Source organism: Carex rostrata, chromosome 6 (genome assembly GCF_964058835.1).
Source record: "Carex rostrata chromosome 6, lpCarRost1.2, whole genome shotgun sequence".
Classification (NCBI taxonomy): Eukaryota; Viridiplantae; Streptophyta; class Magnoliopsida; order Poales; family Cyperaceae; genus Carex; species Carex rostrata.
In genome coordinates, this window is record NC_135923.1 from 7,137,690 (window position 1) to 7,151,704 (window position 14,015).

The following is a 14,015-nucleotide window of genomic DNA, read 5'->3' on the forward strand; positions in this document are numbered from 1 at the left end:
CTGTCCTTAGTTCTCCCAACGATGGTGAAGAAATAGAAAGTGCCAATAGACAAGAGAGATGACGACTAAGGCTATTATCGTCAACTTTCTCTTTTCCCGACGGATAGGTGCTGGGGTAGGGGGCAGGAACGAGTAGCGCTTGCTAGCGGCTAGAATTTTTTGAAGAGAAAACGGGATGGACGAGAGTAGAAGAGGGCGGACGAGGTAATGAAGAAGGCAAAGAAAAAGAGGAGGAAGAGGAGAAGATTATTAGTGCGGATCTCCCACTCCCCTCAAGGGGAAGCAGAAGGCGAGGATGGGGCTGAGGAGGCTTGCTGGCAGAGAGATGAGAGGAAGGAGATGAACAGAACTGAGAAGGCTTGCGGCGCGAGATGGAAGAAAGAAGATGGCAGAGGCGACTAGGGTTTTTTTCTTTCTTCTAGCAGAGACGAAATTAGCTCTATTCTTGCTCTATTCCTTGTTTCGTCCAAACGTACCAAAAGAAACTGATCGGGAATAAACTAATGAATGTAATGCCAAATTTTTTTTACCTTGTCTTGCACATTGCCTCTAAAATGAGGTCACTGATTTATCTGTCACATGAGTTAATTAGTCTTTGGAGCTGAAAACCAAAACTCATCTAGTTCTTTTGTAAATTCCTTCTCTCTACCAACAATTGTTGAATTGTGATCTTGGCCATTTATAATTCGGAGCTCGGCATGTGGAATCCTTGATCTCAGGTCATAGCTACACTCAATCGGAACCACCTGATCCTTCTCACCATGGATTATTTTCACTGAGATCCCCGCCCTTTTAATAATTTGCAAGTTGTTGTCTTGAGTTTTGGCCCCGCCACAAATCACATTATGCATAGTGTGCCAAGCCGAATGATGAGTATGCTTTGTCATGTCGGTGACTAAAAAATATAGTTCCCTACAAGAAATGCATGTAATTGTCAAATATAAAAGGTAAATGTGGAATCAATGAAATTAAGGATTTCTATCTTATAGATAATTGGACTAGCAAAGATCAACTCACCGAATACTAGGAGAATATCTTATTTCAAGATATGACAAAAAGAAGAAAGAATACAAGAACCAGATGAAAGCTAAAGTTTGGTACCCGTACCAGTAAGCAACTAACCAATATGACAATTCTTAGCATAATTGCACACATATCTTATAATTTCACAGCCTTATTAAACTGAATCCGAGTTGATTTTTTTTTTTTACCAATTGTTTTAGAAACACAATCTCACATGCAGAAAAGGTGCTAAAATGTAACTTTTTTGGTCAGCTAGCTAAAATATTTTAGATAGACTACTATGAATAAAGGACATGTTTCCATGATGAAAATAGTTTATGACAAATTATATAATTACCTCTTCGCTGTAAGTAGCTTTATAATTCTCTCCCATATCAAGTGATTTCGGCAGAAAACCAAGCATACAGTCCTCCCAACATGCTCATACCATGACATGACTGCCGATCCAAATGCCATAGGTGGCCAAATCTTTTTTTCTGCTAGCTTCTTTAAGGCATTATGGCTCGCTTTCTCCCCACTTGAAGGGAAATATGGCTATAATTGAAAAAAAAAAAAATGACTTCAAATTACAAATCTGAAGCCAAAGTGGGGAACAAGACTTGGAAGGCATGAACAAGCTATAGGATATCATACTTAATTTCCCAAGAAAATGCACAGTTAATGTATAATTTGTAGCTAATTTACAGTTTATCAATGGTTTAAAGATTTGAAAACATTGTTAATCTTCTGATTAAAGATTGCTGAGCTAGATGGGCCATCTTGGTATGTACCAGGAAGTATGGTATAACAACCAAACATGTCAACTATTGAAATGAAAATAGTACTTACAGGGGCAAGAAGAGTGATAGATTTGACTTGATTTGGGTATCTCGCAGCCAAGTCCAATGCAATCATGCATCCCATAGAGTGTGCAACTAAGTGGAATGATTCGAGCTGGTATGGCTCGATAACCGACTTCTCTATCATACTTATATGATCTTTCAACTGGTAAAGACAATCAGCCGGTTTTGGGCTGCAGCCAAATCCCAACAGATCAACAGCAAACAACTTCAAATTCGGTCGTGTTGTTTGAGGAAAAACTGTTTGTGCCCAGAAGGATGAAGAAGAGAGAAATCCATGGATAAATATCACATTCTCTGAGGTTTCATTCTCGTAACCATTTCTACCTACATACAAATTACGCAACTCCGTAAGAAATCTTTCATTTTTGTCAAATTGGGACATAGCATAATTATTCGATTGTATTTCAAAGAATAAAAAAAATTAACACTCACGTCATGGTTCCTAAATAAGTCGTGAGCTTTTTATACAAGGACTTACAATTAGGAACTTTTAATTAAATTAAGCTGATAAACTGACTCATGGCGAAGAGATTTTGATTGGATGAATAATCAGCTTGCACAAATAAAACATTGATCAAAACTGTTTAATTATCAAACAAAAACCAGAAACCGAGAAATTAGCTTTTTTTTCATATAAGCAAAACGCTTTGGCCCCACAAGGCCTAAAATGAAAAAAAAAAAAAAATTGTAACAACTGGTGCTTTGCCTTTTGTATCGACAACGCAAAGAAAAAAAAGACAAAAAAAGAGAAAGAAATAACCTTAACTTGGTACATTTTTTAATATGGTATACCTTTTTGTTATATGTCTGTTCTGAGATAATTTAGTTTTGGCCTGTGGTTGGCAACCTCTCTATCCATTCTTAACTTCATATCAACCCTTCTTCAAAAGTACATAAATCTAATAAAAAATTTGATTAAGAAAGGCGTGCAAATTCTAAACCTTGATTTGGTAAATTCGTAACCAAATGAAGCTTTCTCTCTTCTTTTCCCTGCCAAGAAATGCATGATTTGCAACAGCAATCAGACCACCTTGCATGCCTCAATTGACCTCCTCCTTTGACCTTATAATCTCTTCTCAAATTAAGAAAAAACTTTTCCCTGAAAATATTCTTTCGCTCATGCAAAGTGTCTGATACTTCTCGATCTGAGCTTCCCTCTTTACCACTTTTCTCACAGCAATAGCACCGAATCGGGTTCTCCTCGAGAAATTCATCCAAAAATCTGTACACATAACACAGAAGAAAATCTAACAAATCTAAGAAGGTGAAGACAACTAGGCTGATTGCTGAGATTAGAGTATTGAGTGAATTTTTTGGAAATGTCAGAGGTGTAAGCATTTTGTGGTTTTATAATTGTTTGTTTTATGGGGGGAAGGGACGAGAGATTCAGAGTGATGAGAGGTTTGTGGCTGAAAAGGCGCAAATGTGTATTTGTGTGCGCTTCGACCGTTGAATTATATTAGAAGAGGTTGTGGTTTAGCCACGTTACCTTATTTCTTCTGATTTTAAAACTCACAAATTTACATTTTCTATTTTTATTAAATTTTATTTTTAATTTATAAATTATTCATTTTATCATTCAATGAAAATAAAATATATAAATTGTGTAAAAAAAAATATTTAATCATAGTCAGTTTTTGAAAGTATGTAATTTATCTCTACTTATAACCAAAGCAGTAATATTCGGTCTATTCGACCGAATATCAGGTTGAACAATTTTATTCAGTTGCAATTCGAATAGAAAATCTATATTTGGTTTATACCACCTATTATCGTATACTTATATCTCTCTTCCTTATTAAGGAGGTTAATGTCTAGATCCTGCAAGGGTCCTGATTTACTGGGTTTTTTTTTGGAATGATGCTCAGCCGTTGAATTTCCAGATCGCACATAGATGAATTTTTAAATTATGAGCTTCAACACTTAAGTATGCATTGGTCACGCCGCATATGATCCCAGTGCCCGTAGACCGCGCGCCGCACCTGTGGACCACGCCTCTGAACCACGCACGGCACCTGCGAATTGAGCCTGTGCACCGCGCACCATTTTTCTTTTCTTCTGTTGAAGGCGGGATTCGAACCCGGTTGGGTTCTGTTGGTGCCAAAATTGTTACCACTACACTAGAGTTCACATGTGTTATCTTGTAGATAAATATAGTATTTAACTATTTTTCTCTACAAATTTGATTTAAATTATCTCTCATCCTTATTAAGGAGCTTAATGTTTTCTACTACATAATTTGCTCCCGTTGCTGTGCACGGGTACGATTACTAGTATATATATATGGGCCCTGATAATTGTCCCCCCACTCTCATCCTCCATTATTCTCCCAATTTTATTTGTTCAATCTCATCCACATTTCTCACGATCTATAAGGAATTTTGCGAATCTAAAATCACGAACGTCTTCTACGTAATTTTATCTTTCAAATGAGATCCATGATGACATACTTTCGAGTTCATCGTCACACAAGTATTTATACCTCGTCATCTAAGTATTTATATCTAATATTTTCACATATGACACTGCTAATATTTAAAAGTATTAATATCAAGTATTTATACCTATGTACTGAAGTATTTATACCTATGTGATCAACTATTTTTGTTAGAGAAAGATTGACGCAGGGACGATTGAGAAAGGTTGATGCGGAGATGCGGGATCTGCGATTGGGGATAAATACTTACAAGTATAGGTATAAATACTTGCACGATGAGGTATAAATACTTGTGTGACGATGAGCCCGAAAGTATGTCATCATGGATCTCATTTGAAAGATAAAATTGCATAAAATACGGTCGTGATTTTAGATTCGCAAAATTCTTCATAAATCATGAGAAATGTGGACAACATTGAAAAAAAAAAAAAAAACCACCTCTAAGAACGTTTATGATTCTTCTCCCCATGTAGTTTGAGTGATCCCCCCCACATAGTCATATCAAGTTAGACATGCAAGTATTAATATCTTAGTTTGCAAATATTAATTTATTATCTTCCAAGTATTTATACCTATGAATTTAATTAAACTTGGGAGACCACACAAAAGCTTGTTCGTGTTTTTCTATAGCTAATTATGAACCCTAATACACCTAACTTGGTTGCAAGCATACAACCTTGTCTAGTAGTAGTTCGGGTGTCGAATCCACAGGGACAACTCGTAAATTATTGGTTCTCGCCAATTCACTAAGCTAGACTACTAGAGTTTGGGTTGGTTTCTAAATCTAATTAAATTGAAATGAGCAAATAATAAATGTCTTGGGTCTGATTCAAGTGTAGGAGTTCCAGGGGCTTTGGCATTCCTATCCACTAAGGTCTCAATCTACTCGATTGGTGTTTCTAAAGCATACGTGGGCGTCCTGTCTAAGGTGATAATAGTGTACACTTCACGGCTAAGTACTTCGCGGGCTATTATCTTACTTTTAGGTTACTTCAGACTTCTTGGTTAAGTACTTCGTCCTAATAACCTATTAGTTACTCTTTTTGTTCAGGGAGTTAACACAAGTGATTTTTAGTCATTGATAATAGTGTACACTTCACGGTTAAGTACTTCGCGGGCTAATATCGTACATTTAGGTTACTTCGGACTTCTTGGTTAAGTACTTCGTCCTAATTACCTATTCTTTACTCATTGGATAAATCCCTAAATCCATGTATCGGAGGAGTAAGGTTAAACCACCCAATCCATGTATAAATCAAGCATTAAAAGAGTAAATCGCTAATAGTCAATAAAAACCACAAATCGAGTAAGATAGAGTGCACCTAGTTTCGAGTTTTACTTGCCATCGCCCCTAGAAAGGAGATTAGCCTCTCATATGGGCGCAAATAGTTACAAATGAGATAAACAATTGGTTACCAAAGTCTAGAGAAAGAAAAATAGAGTAGAGAATACAAATCCAAGCACAAATCCCTCTCCTTCTCCAAATCACCCTAGATCTGAAACCCTAGCTCTTGAGATCGTTCCCAGCTGTGGTGAAGTGTGAAAATGGCAGCCCCCTCCCTTCTCTCCAAGAGCCCCCATCTATACCTATCGTTCTGGGCCTCTAGCAACCCAAAAATCAGAAACTGTGAAGAAATTGCGAGTCGCAATCATGGAAATTACGGGTCGCAATAATGGTGCAAAAAAATGGCAGTGAGCTGTTCGCGTTTGGACTTGCTCCAAATTGTTCTCATTTGCTTCTAATACCTGAAAACACATCAAAATATAGCAGTATCTCAAACTTGGTGCGATATCTAAACAAAATGGCTTTAAACTAATAAAAGATGATAGTTTTAGAGACCAAATCCTACCAAAAATGTATATAAAATTTAGGCTTATCACAGTGTTTTGAATAAATTTAATTAAATTAGTTAGTTAAGTTAGTTTATGGAAGTTAAAATATATTTAAGAGATGGGGAGATGATGCGGAGGTGCGGGGTCCGCGATTGGGGATAAATACTTACAAGTATAGGTATAAATATTTGCACGATGAGGTATAAATACTTGTGTGATGGTGAGCCCGAAAGTATGTCATCATGGATCTCATTTGAAAGATAAAATTGCGTAGAATACGTTCGTGATTTTAGATTCGCAAAATTCCTGATAGATTGTGAGAAATGTAGACGACATTGAAAAAAGAAAAAAAAAAATCACCTCTAAAATCCATTTAAGAGATGGGGGAATGATAGAGGGATTCATATAATAATAATAATAATAATTATTATTATTATTATTATTATTATTATTAATAATATATATATATATATATATATATATATATGAATTCTCATTTAAAATCCGCATATATAAGTCCGTATAAAAATCTGCATATGCGGCCGCATACTACATATGCGGTATACGGTGGTTTTCCGCATACCGCATATAAACTGGATATTAAAACACTGCTTATAACACATGCACAATGGCATTTAGGCATACGCGTACGCTTATGTATATGTCACAACTCATAAATAAAAAAATAAATAATTTGTCTTCACAACCAATTAAGAAACTAAACATTTCTCTTAAATACATTACGCATTTTTAATTTTTTTAATAATGGGTAAAATAAATACTTTATAAATTTTAATGGAGGGGGTTAAAATGCATCCTCTCTTTTGTGCTTCTAACGTGCACCCTCCTCTTATATCTTCATTTTTAAAGTTCAAATAGTCGATTCGAACCTTCCAACGTGTTCTTCATATTAAAATGTGCTTGGAGACCAAATTTTATATTTTTTGGAAATTTTTTACTATTTTTTCAGAATATTTGAAAATCATCACCTTGTTGAATTTTTTATTATTGTTTAGTTTAATCAAAAATTCTGAAAAAATAGTAAAAATTTTTCAAAAAATGTAAAATTTGGTCTCCAAGCACATTTTAATATGAAGAACACGTTGGAAGGTTTGAATCAACTATTTGAATTTTGAAAATAAATATATGAGGAGAAAATGCACGTTAGGAGCACAAAAAGGAGGGTGCATTTTAACCCTCCTCGTTTTAATGAGTTTAATTAAAAATATGGATAAATTTATGATCTTTTGAAATTAAAAAAATAATATGATATTATAGATTTTAAAAAAGAAAATATGTAATATTTTTATTGATATACATAAAATTTCCCCTGTTTTTATTTATTTTATTTTATTTTTGAGAAAAACCCGTAGGTGATCTGTCCAGGAAATTGAAACGCGTAGGTGATCTGCCTAGGAAAGTGAAGCATATTTTAATTTTCTGCAATATGCAGGTGATCTGCCCAGGAAAGTGAGATGATTGAATTTCCCTGAAAAATGAGTTGACTTGTCGAGGAAATTTCATTTCGACTAGTCATTTAACATAAACGCATTATTTTAATGTCTAACGGTGACCTGGTATCGTGGGAAAATTTCAATGTCGACAAAAATATGTTTTGGGCGGTGCAAAAACCAACGGAAAAAAAAAAAAAAAAACGAACGGTGCAAAAATAATTAAGATGCTATGGAGTATGGACTGTGAATAAGAAAAATGTTACATTAAAATAATGCGTCTCTCTCATGATGCTATGGACTATGAATAGGGTGTTCATTGGGTCAACCGAATTAGTTTGGATGAATTGGTTTGGTTTTTTTGGTTTAATGGTTCGGTTTGGTTTGTTTTTTAAAATCAAATTATAACTTCGGTTCGGTTTTATTTGAAAATTTTCAAAACAGAAATAACCGAACCGACCAAACTTTTATATATTATGAATTTGGTCCGGACTACCCCAGTTTATTTCTTCATACCCTGGATTATTTTTTAATATATTTCAGTTTATTATAAATCAATTGCTTTAAATAAAAAATTTAATATATTTCGGTTTGAACCGAATAAATCGAAATAAAACTTTTATTTGGTCCGGTACGGTTGCAATACTAAATCGGTTTGGTTCGGTTTTATTTTTGAAACAAAATTAATTTACCTAGTTCGATTCAGTTTTAACCGAATCAAACCGAACCAAATCGAAGTTTTATTTCGATTTATTCAGTTCAAACCGAAATATATTTGTGAAGAACAACAAGGCACCCCAATTCCGATTTATTTTGATTTATTTCGATTCAGTTTTACAGTGAAGGACAAGGCACCCCAATTCCACAGCTATTTGTGGTGTGCATGCACCATGTGAATGTTGAAATCAGCATCCAAGTCTTTGATTATAGAAAATTATTTTCTCTAGAGTCCTAGACACCAAATTAACTAATTAAGTCAATGATGAGTTGCTTAATCAGGAACAATACTCTATAATGTATTCAGTGAGATCGTTTAATAATATTATGTCTTTCTGCCGCTAACTAATATTTGTATCACTTGAATGATGCATCTCATTTATCATTGTAATTTAATTTGCTTCAATTTAAAGAAATTATTCCACAATTTTTTTTTGTAAAGGCATCAAATTGATGATAACAAATGTCTAGCACATCCGATCAATGATATCACCACGCCTTATCCTCTTCTTTATCAAGCAAAGTTAAATAAAGATATCAAATGCTGGACTACTTAGCACTTGCCGTTAGTGGTGTTCAAATGGTTGGTTCGATTGAAACCGAAATAAAATAGGCAAACTAAACTTTTTTCAAGTCTTTGAAAACCAAACCGAACCAATCGAATAAGAACCGAACCGTTTAATCCGAATTAAATTTTGTTTTATTCAGTTGAATCGAATAAAAGAAGTTAAATTTTAAAAGATCAAAATTCAATACATTAGTAATTTCATAGAAATAAATATCAAAATAATATTACATGAGGAGGGATCAAGTTACAACAATTTTTGAGTTACAACAAGTTACCACAACCATTTTCTACATTTTCAAAGTCCAAATCGTCGATCCAAACCGTTAGATGTGATCTCCACAATAAAATGTGCTTGGAGACCAAATTTTACATTTTTTGGAATTTATTTTACTATTTATTAAGATGGGTACAAAATTCAATGGTCTGAATTTGACTAGTTTTTGTACTCATCTTAATAAATAGTAAAAAAAAATCCAAAAAATGTAAAATTTGGTCTCCAAGTACATTTTATTGTGAAGATCACATCTAACGGTTTGGATCAACGATTTGGACTTTAAAAATATAGAAAATGATTGTGGTAACTTGTTGTAACTCAAAAATTGTTGTAACTTGATCCTTTCTCATATTACATACACTATTCAATTTTATACACAATATGTGGATGTTCTAAAATATACAAACCAAAATGAAAGAAAGAAAACGATGTTAAATCAAACAAAATATAAACCATGAGTAGAACTAGGGTGCTCTTAAGCTCACCAAAGTTTTGGTGAGCTTAACTCTAAAACTCATCAAATCGATTTTAAATGACGAATCCGAACCGTTGAAACCCACCTACCTTACGTGTGATGCATCTACATGTGAAATTTTTAAACATTCGAATTAATTTAGTATAAAGTCAAGTGGTCAAAATTAGAAGGTTAATAAATTAATTTCAGTGCATTCATTTTTTGAACGTTTTTTGACCACTTGACTTTATACTAAATTAATTTGAATGTTTAAAAATTTCACATGTAGATGCATCACGCGTAAGGTAGGTGGGTTTCAACGGTTCGGATTCGTTATTTGAAATCGATTTGATGAGTTTTAGAGTTAAGCTCACCAAAACTTTGATAAGCTTAAGAACACCCTAGTTCTACTCTATAAACCATACTTGAATAATTATAATTTGGCTAATTTGGTTTAGTCGATTTTGAAAAATCTAAACCAAATCGACTATTTAAACCCAAAAATCGAACCAACTATTTAAACTGAAAAACCTAACTATTTCAACCGAAATTTTTCAGTTCGATTGAAAACCAAATAAACTGAACTATTTGAACACCCCTGCCTATAGGGATGTAAACGGATCGGATATTATCCAATTTCGTCCGGATCCAAATCCGAAAAATTACTTAAATTATCCAATCAGTATCCGAAAAATAATAACGGATAAGGATACGATAAGATTTTTAACTATCCGTATCCGACTGTTTACACTCTTAAACCACAACAGATGTACTCTATGTTCTTAAATTTATTTATTAAATTGCATATTCATGCTAATAATTTATTAAACTATATATTCAATTTAATGAATTGCATATTCATACTAATAATTTATTAAACTGCATATACATATATATTTTGATTAGTAATATAACACTATAACATAATTAATGACTAATATTGTGATAATATGATATATATTTTGTAACCAACAAACTTATAATGAAAAATATTAAATCTAATTTATGAATGAAAAAATTATATTTAGATGTTATTTTTTACTAGAATGTATATTAGTAATTTATTTTTAATTGTCTGAATTATATTCATATCCTATCTGTATTCGTATCCGAGACTATCTGCATTTGTATCCGTATCCAAAAAATTATAACGGATAAAAATACAATTTAACCACTATCTGATCTGTATCGGGCTATTTACACCACTACCTGCTTGCCATTGGAAACTTCAATTCAAATCACCAGTTGAAAATCAATTTTGAGTTACACCCATCAAATTAATAGCACTTACCTTATCCTCAGCATTTTCTACCGTTGTTTTATCATGAATCTTCACCCATTACAAAACCCTTCTTTTTCAGCGCTTCAGTTACCGGGTTTGCTTCTTCGAATTTTGTTCCTTAATACCAATGTTATCAGAACCAGACCGGACATCGAACCGCTAAAGTTTTGGTTCAACGGTTCACTGGTTAGACCGATGGTTCAACAGGTTCAATTGCTGGTTTTCTAAAACATATGTTACCTATTATATGAAAGCCAAATTATTTATTTACTTTTATGTCTTCTAACAAATAATAATGAGAATACGTGTGTATGGTTAAATCAAACATACAGCTCTAACAAACTTTAACAAAGATTTTATAGTTCTGGATGGTATTTTTTGGGGTTCTCAAACAGCAGGTAAGATGGTATTAGTTCGGTGTTATTATATGCAACAATCATATATCAGTACAATCTTATATGCAACTACAATTCCTGCAGATACGTACGATTCACTTTGACATTGCTGGTCAATCCTTTATATGTGTACACAAGGCCTCTATTGCCCAAAATGCACTACATTCAACCCTATCCATGATGCAAGAAGACATGCCTCGTTTACCAGACTGGTACACATAACACAAACATGGTAAAAAAAACAATTTGTACAAACTAGGCGTGGTTCTTTGAATTATTTTCCTTGGTTCCTCTTAGAAAAGGTTTTTTTTTTGGGCAGAAAACGCGCCCATAGGCTTTCATTTCAATCAGACAATGTTACAAGGTTAATGAAATGCAAAAATTAAAACACTAGTATTACATTCCAATGCCCTGTTTCCCCTTCTATTTTCAACTCCATTCTCTAAAAATAGGGTATGTGTACCCTGTGTGGTTTAACTTCTCAGTTCTACCCTTCCTCGCTAAGAGATCTGCCAAAGAGTTTTGGCATCGCGGAATGTAGAAACACTCAAACATCGATACTTCCCTGAACAATTTCCCCACCTCTAGCACCTCCTGAAAAGCTGTTCAGTCTACCCCCAATTGGCGGCTGCTATCCCTGACATGCGTTTGCCAGCTGTTGGCAATCAATCAAGAAAGTGCAAGTGGATAGTCCCTTAGATATGACATATCTTACCACTTTCAGAAAAGCGGCAGTCTCAGACTGAAGGGGGGAGCATGCGACATAGCTAGCCGAGTGGTAAGCAAGTAATTTCCCCTTCGTAAGCATGACAAATCCAATCCCACCATTCCATCCTGATCCCCACGATCCATCCACTAGACACCTGGTCTCGGCTGCCCCAATTCGATCATGATTATGCCTTGACTGATGTATCTTAGAAAATGTATTACTAATCTTTTCTATGTGGTTTATGTATGGAACTGCTATCCACTGATCTGATATTTTGACAGTAATTATCATATTGCTCGTGTGCATCAGTGTTCATTGTTTTTTAACTAAAATAAAATAATCCAAACAATGATCTGTGCCATGACTTGCATATTTAATTCATCTATGAACTTCATAATAACTTTAGATTAGAAGTTGATCTATCCAAGCGACACAGTCACTCCTTACCTCATTAATAGTTTTCAGTTTCCACACGCACATCATGGATGCTTAACTAGTTGAGTAAAAAATCAAGACCAAAAGAAAAGAAGAAATTAGAAGAAAAATCCGAATAATACTAAAGAGAAAGAATTAAAATTGTTAATCGAATCATTGGCAACTCCACTATTTTCATCTAAATCTTATTTTGGTTTTAGCATTTCATCAAACAACTTTAATGCATTAATCTATTTAATACAATCAACTTAAAGATTCATCCTTTTCAAGTGCATGTTTTACAAATTCGAATTTAATGATTAGAGGATATTACTTACAATATTTGATGCCGATTCATTGGTGATTTCGTTTCAAATCTAGCCTTCAAAATGAGATTGTTCCTGTGGGCAATACACAAAAATGAACAGAAGAAACTTGAAGGAAAGAGCCAAATTGAAGGAGAAAGGGGAGCCAAGTTCACATTACCTTCCATCTATGTGTGGGAGAAAAAGTAAGAAATGGAGAATCCAAAAAATTAGAAAATACGGGAAATCAGAAATCAGCGAGAGAAAGATGTAATCTGATTTGAACCGGGGTTTTATGCGGTTTTCTTCAGCGAATTTTTAATAAAGACCGGCCGATTATATCGGTTTTAACCGATTCTTTAACTTAGACGATAACTTAACTGGACCGAACCGCACAGGTGACCGGTTCCAGTTTTTTCCGATCCAACCGGCCGGTCCGGTCCGGTTCTGATAACACTGCTTAATACAACATATATATATATGTACATTTGTCTTTAGACATAGGGTGAGGTTATGGTAATAGAATCTGTATCCTCTCAGGTATTGTAGAGGATCATCTTTATTTTACGGTTTGAGATTAAGTTTCGACCAGTTTGGAATTTGGGCCGCTATATGGGCAGTATTTCTAGGCTTTGAGATTTGTGCCAAGTTAAAAAGAACAATCCAGATCTAGTAATTGTAAAGATTTCCTTATCGGGTATTGGAGAGGATGTGAATAGGTAATATACGTATCCATCCGTGGCATGGATATAAATTTGTTTGAAAAAAACAATCCGAACTATTAAACACAATCTTCATATGAAAATGTATTTGAAAATTAAATTTACATTTTTTTTTAATTTGTTTATTCTTTTTTTAGATAGAAAGAAAATCATAATTTTCGGATGGTTTAGAATATTCGAGTTAATTAATTTTCAAGATAGTAAAATATTTTAAAAAAATGTAAAATTTAGTATGCAAGTATAATTTCATATGAAAAACGTGTTTAATGGTTCAAATCAATTGTTTGAATAAATTTAGTATGCGAGGATAATTTTATATGGAAAACGTGTTTAATGATTCAAATCAATTATTATTGATCAATAACACAAGACAATTTTGTAATATGCAATATTACCATAGCCTTGTGGGCTGGCTTTACACATTCTTAATTATGACTTTGAGCAATAGTATAAACCTGATCAGTTTTATAAACATCAATTAAGAGCAATTATTGGGGGTGTAACTTTGACCATCTTAATTTAGAGTATGGCTAATATAACATCAGTGTCATTTCAGCCTATATAACACCAACTCCAAAACCTATCGAAT

At 33.7% G+C, this 14,015-nt stretch overlaps 1 protein-coding gene and 1 long non-coding RNA gene across 2 annotated transcripts; both read right to left on the bottom strand.

Annotated features, from left to right (window-relative positions):
* Nucleotides 1–496: 496 nt before the first annotated feature.
* Nucleotides 497–3,254, bottom strand: LOC144556049 (alpha/beta-Hydrolases superfamily protein). Its single transcript, XM_078304532.1, has 4 exons — nt 2,807–3,254; nt 1,852–2,189; nt 1,361–1,557; nt 497–912 (listed from the first exon to the last, which is right to left on the bottom strand). Exons 1-4 carry the CDS (start codon nt 3,201–3,203, stop codon nt 585–587), a joined length of 1,260 nt encoding a protein of 419 aa, XP_078160658.1. The 5' UTR covers nt 3,204–3,254; the 3' UTR covers nt 497–584.
* An 8,398-nt stretch (nt 3,255–11,652) lies between these two features.
* On the bottom strand, nt 11,653–13,013 carry LOC144556188 (uncharacterized). The gene is made up of 3 exons (XR_013512222.1): nt 12,886–13,013; nt 12,738–12,800; nt 11,653–12,478 (listed from the first exon to the last, which is right to left on the bottom strand). It is a non-coding gene; the product is annotated as an uncharacterized LOC144556188 (long non-coding RNA).
* Nucleotides 13,014–14,015: the final 1,002 nt, after the last annotated feature.

Coding starts and splice junctions, on each gene's coding strand:
- LOC144556049 (XM_078304532.1), bottom strand. CDS start 3,203: ATGCTTACACCTCTGACATTTCCAAAAAATTCACTCAATACTCTAATC. Junction 2,190..2,806: donor TACGAATTTACCAAATCAAG/GTTTAGAATTTG, acceptor ATTTGTATGTAG/GTAGAAATGGTTACGAGAAT. Junction 913..1,360: donor AAGCTACTTACAGCGAAGAG/GTAATTATATAA, acceptor CATTTCTTGTAG/GGAACTATATTTTTTAGTCA.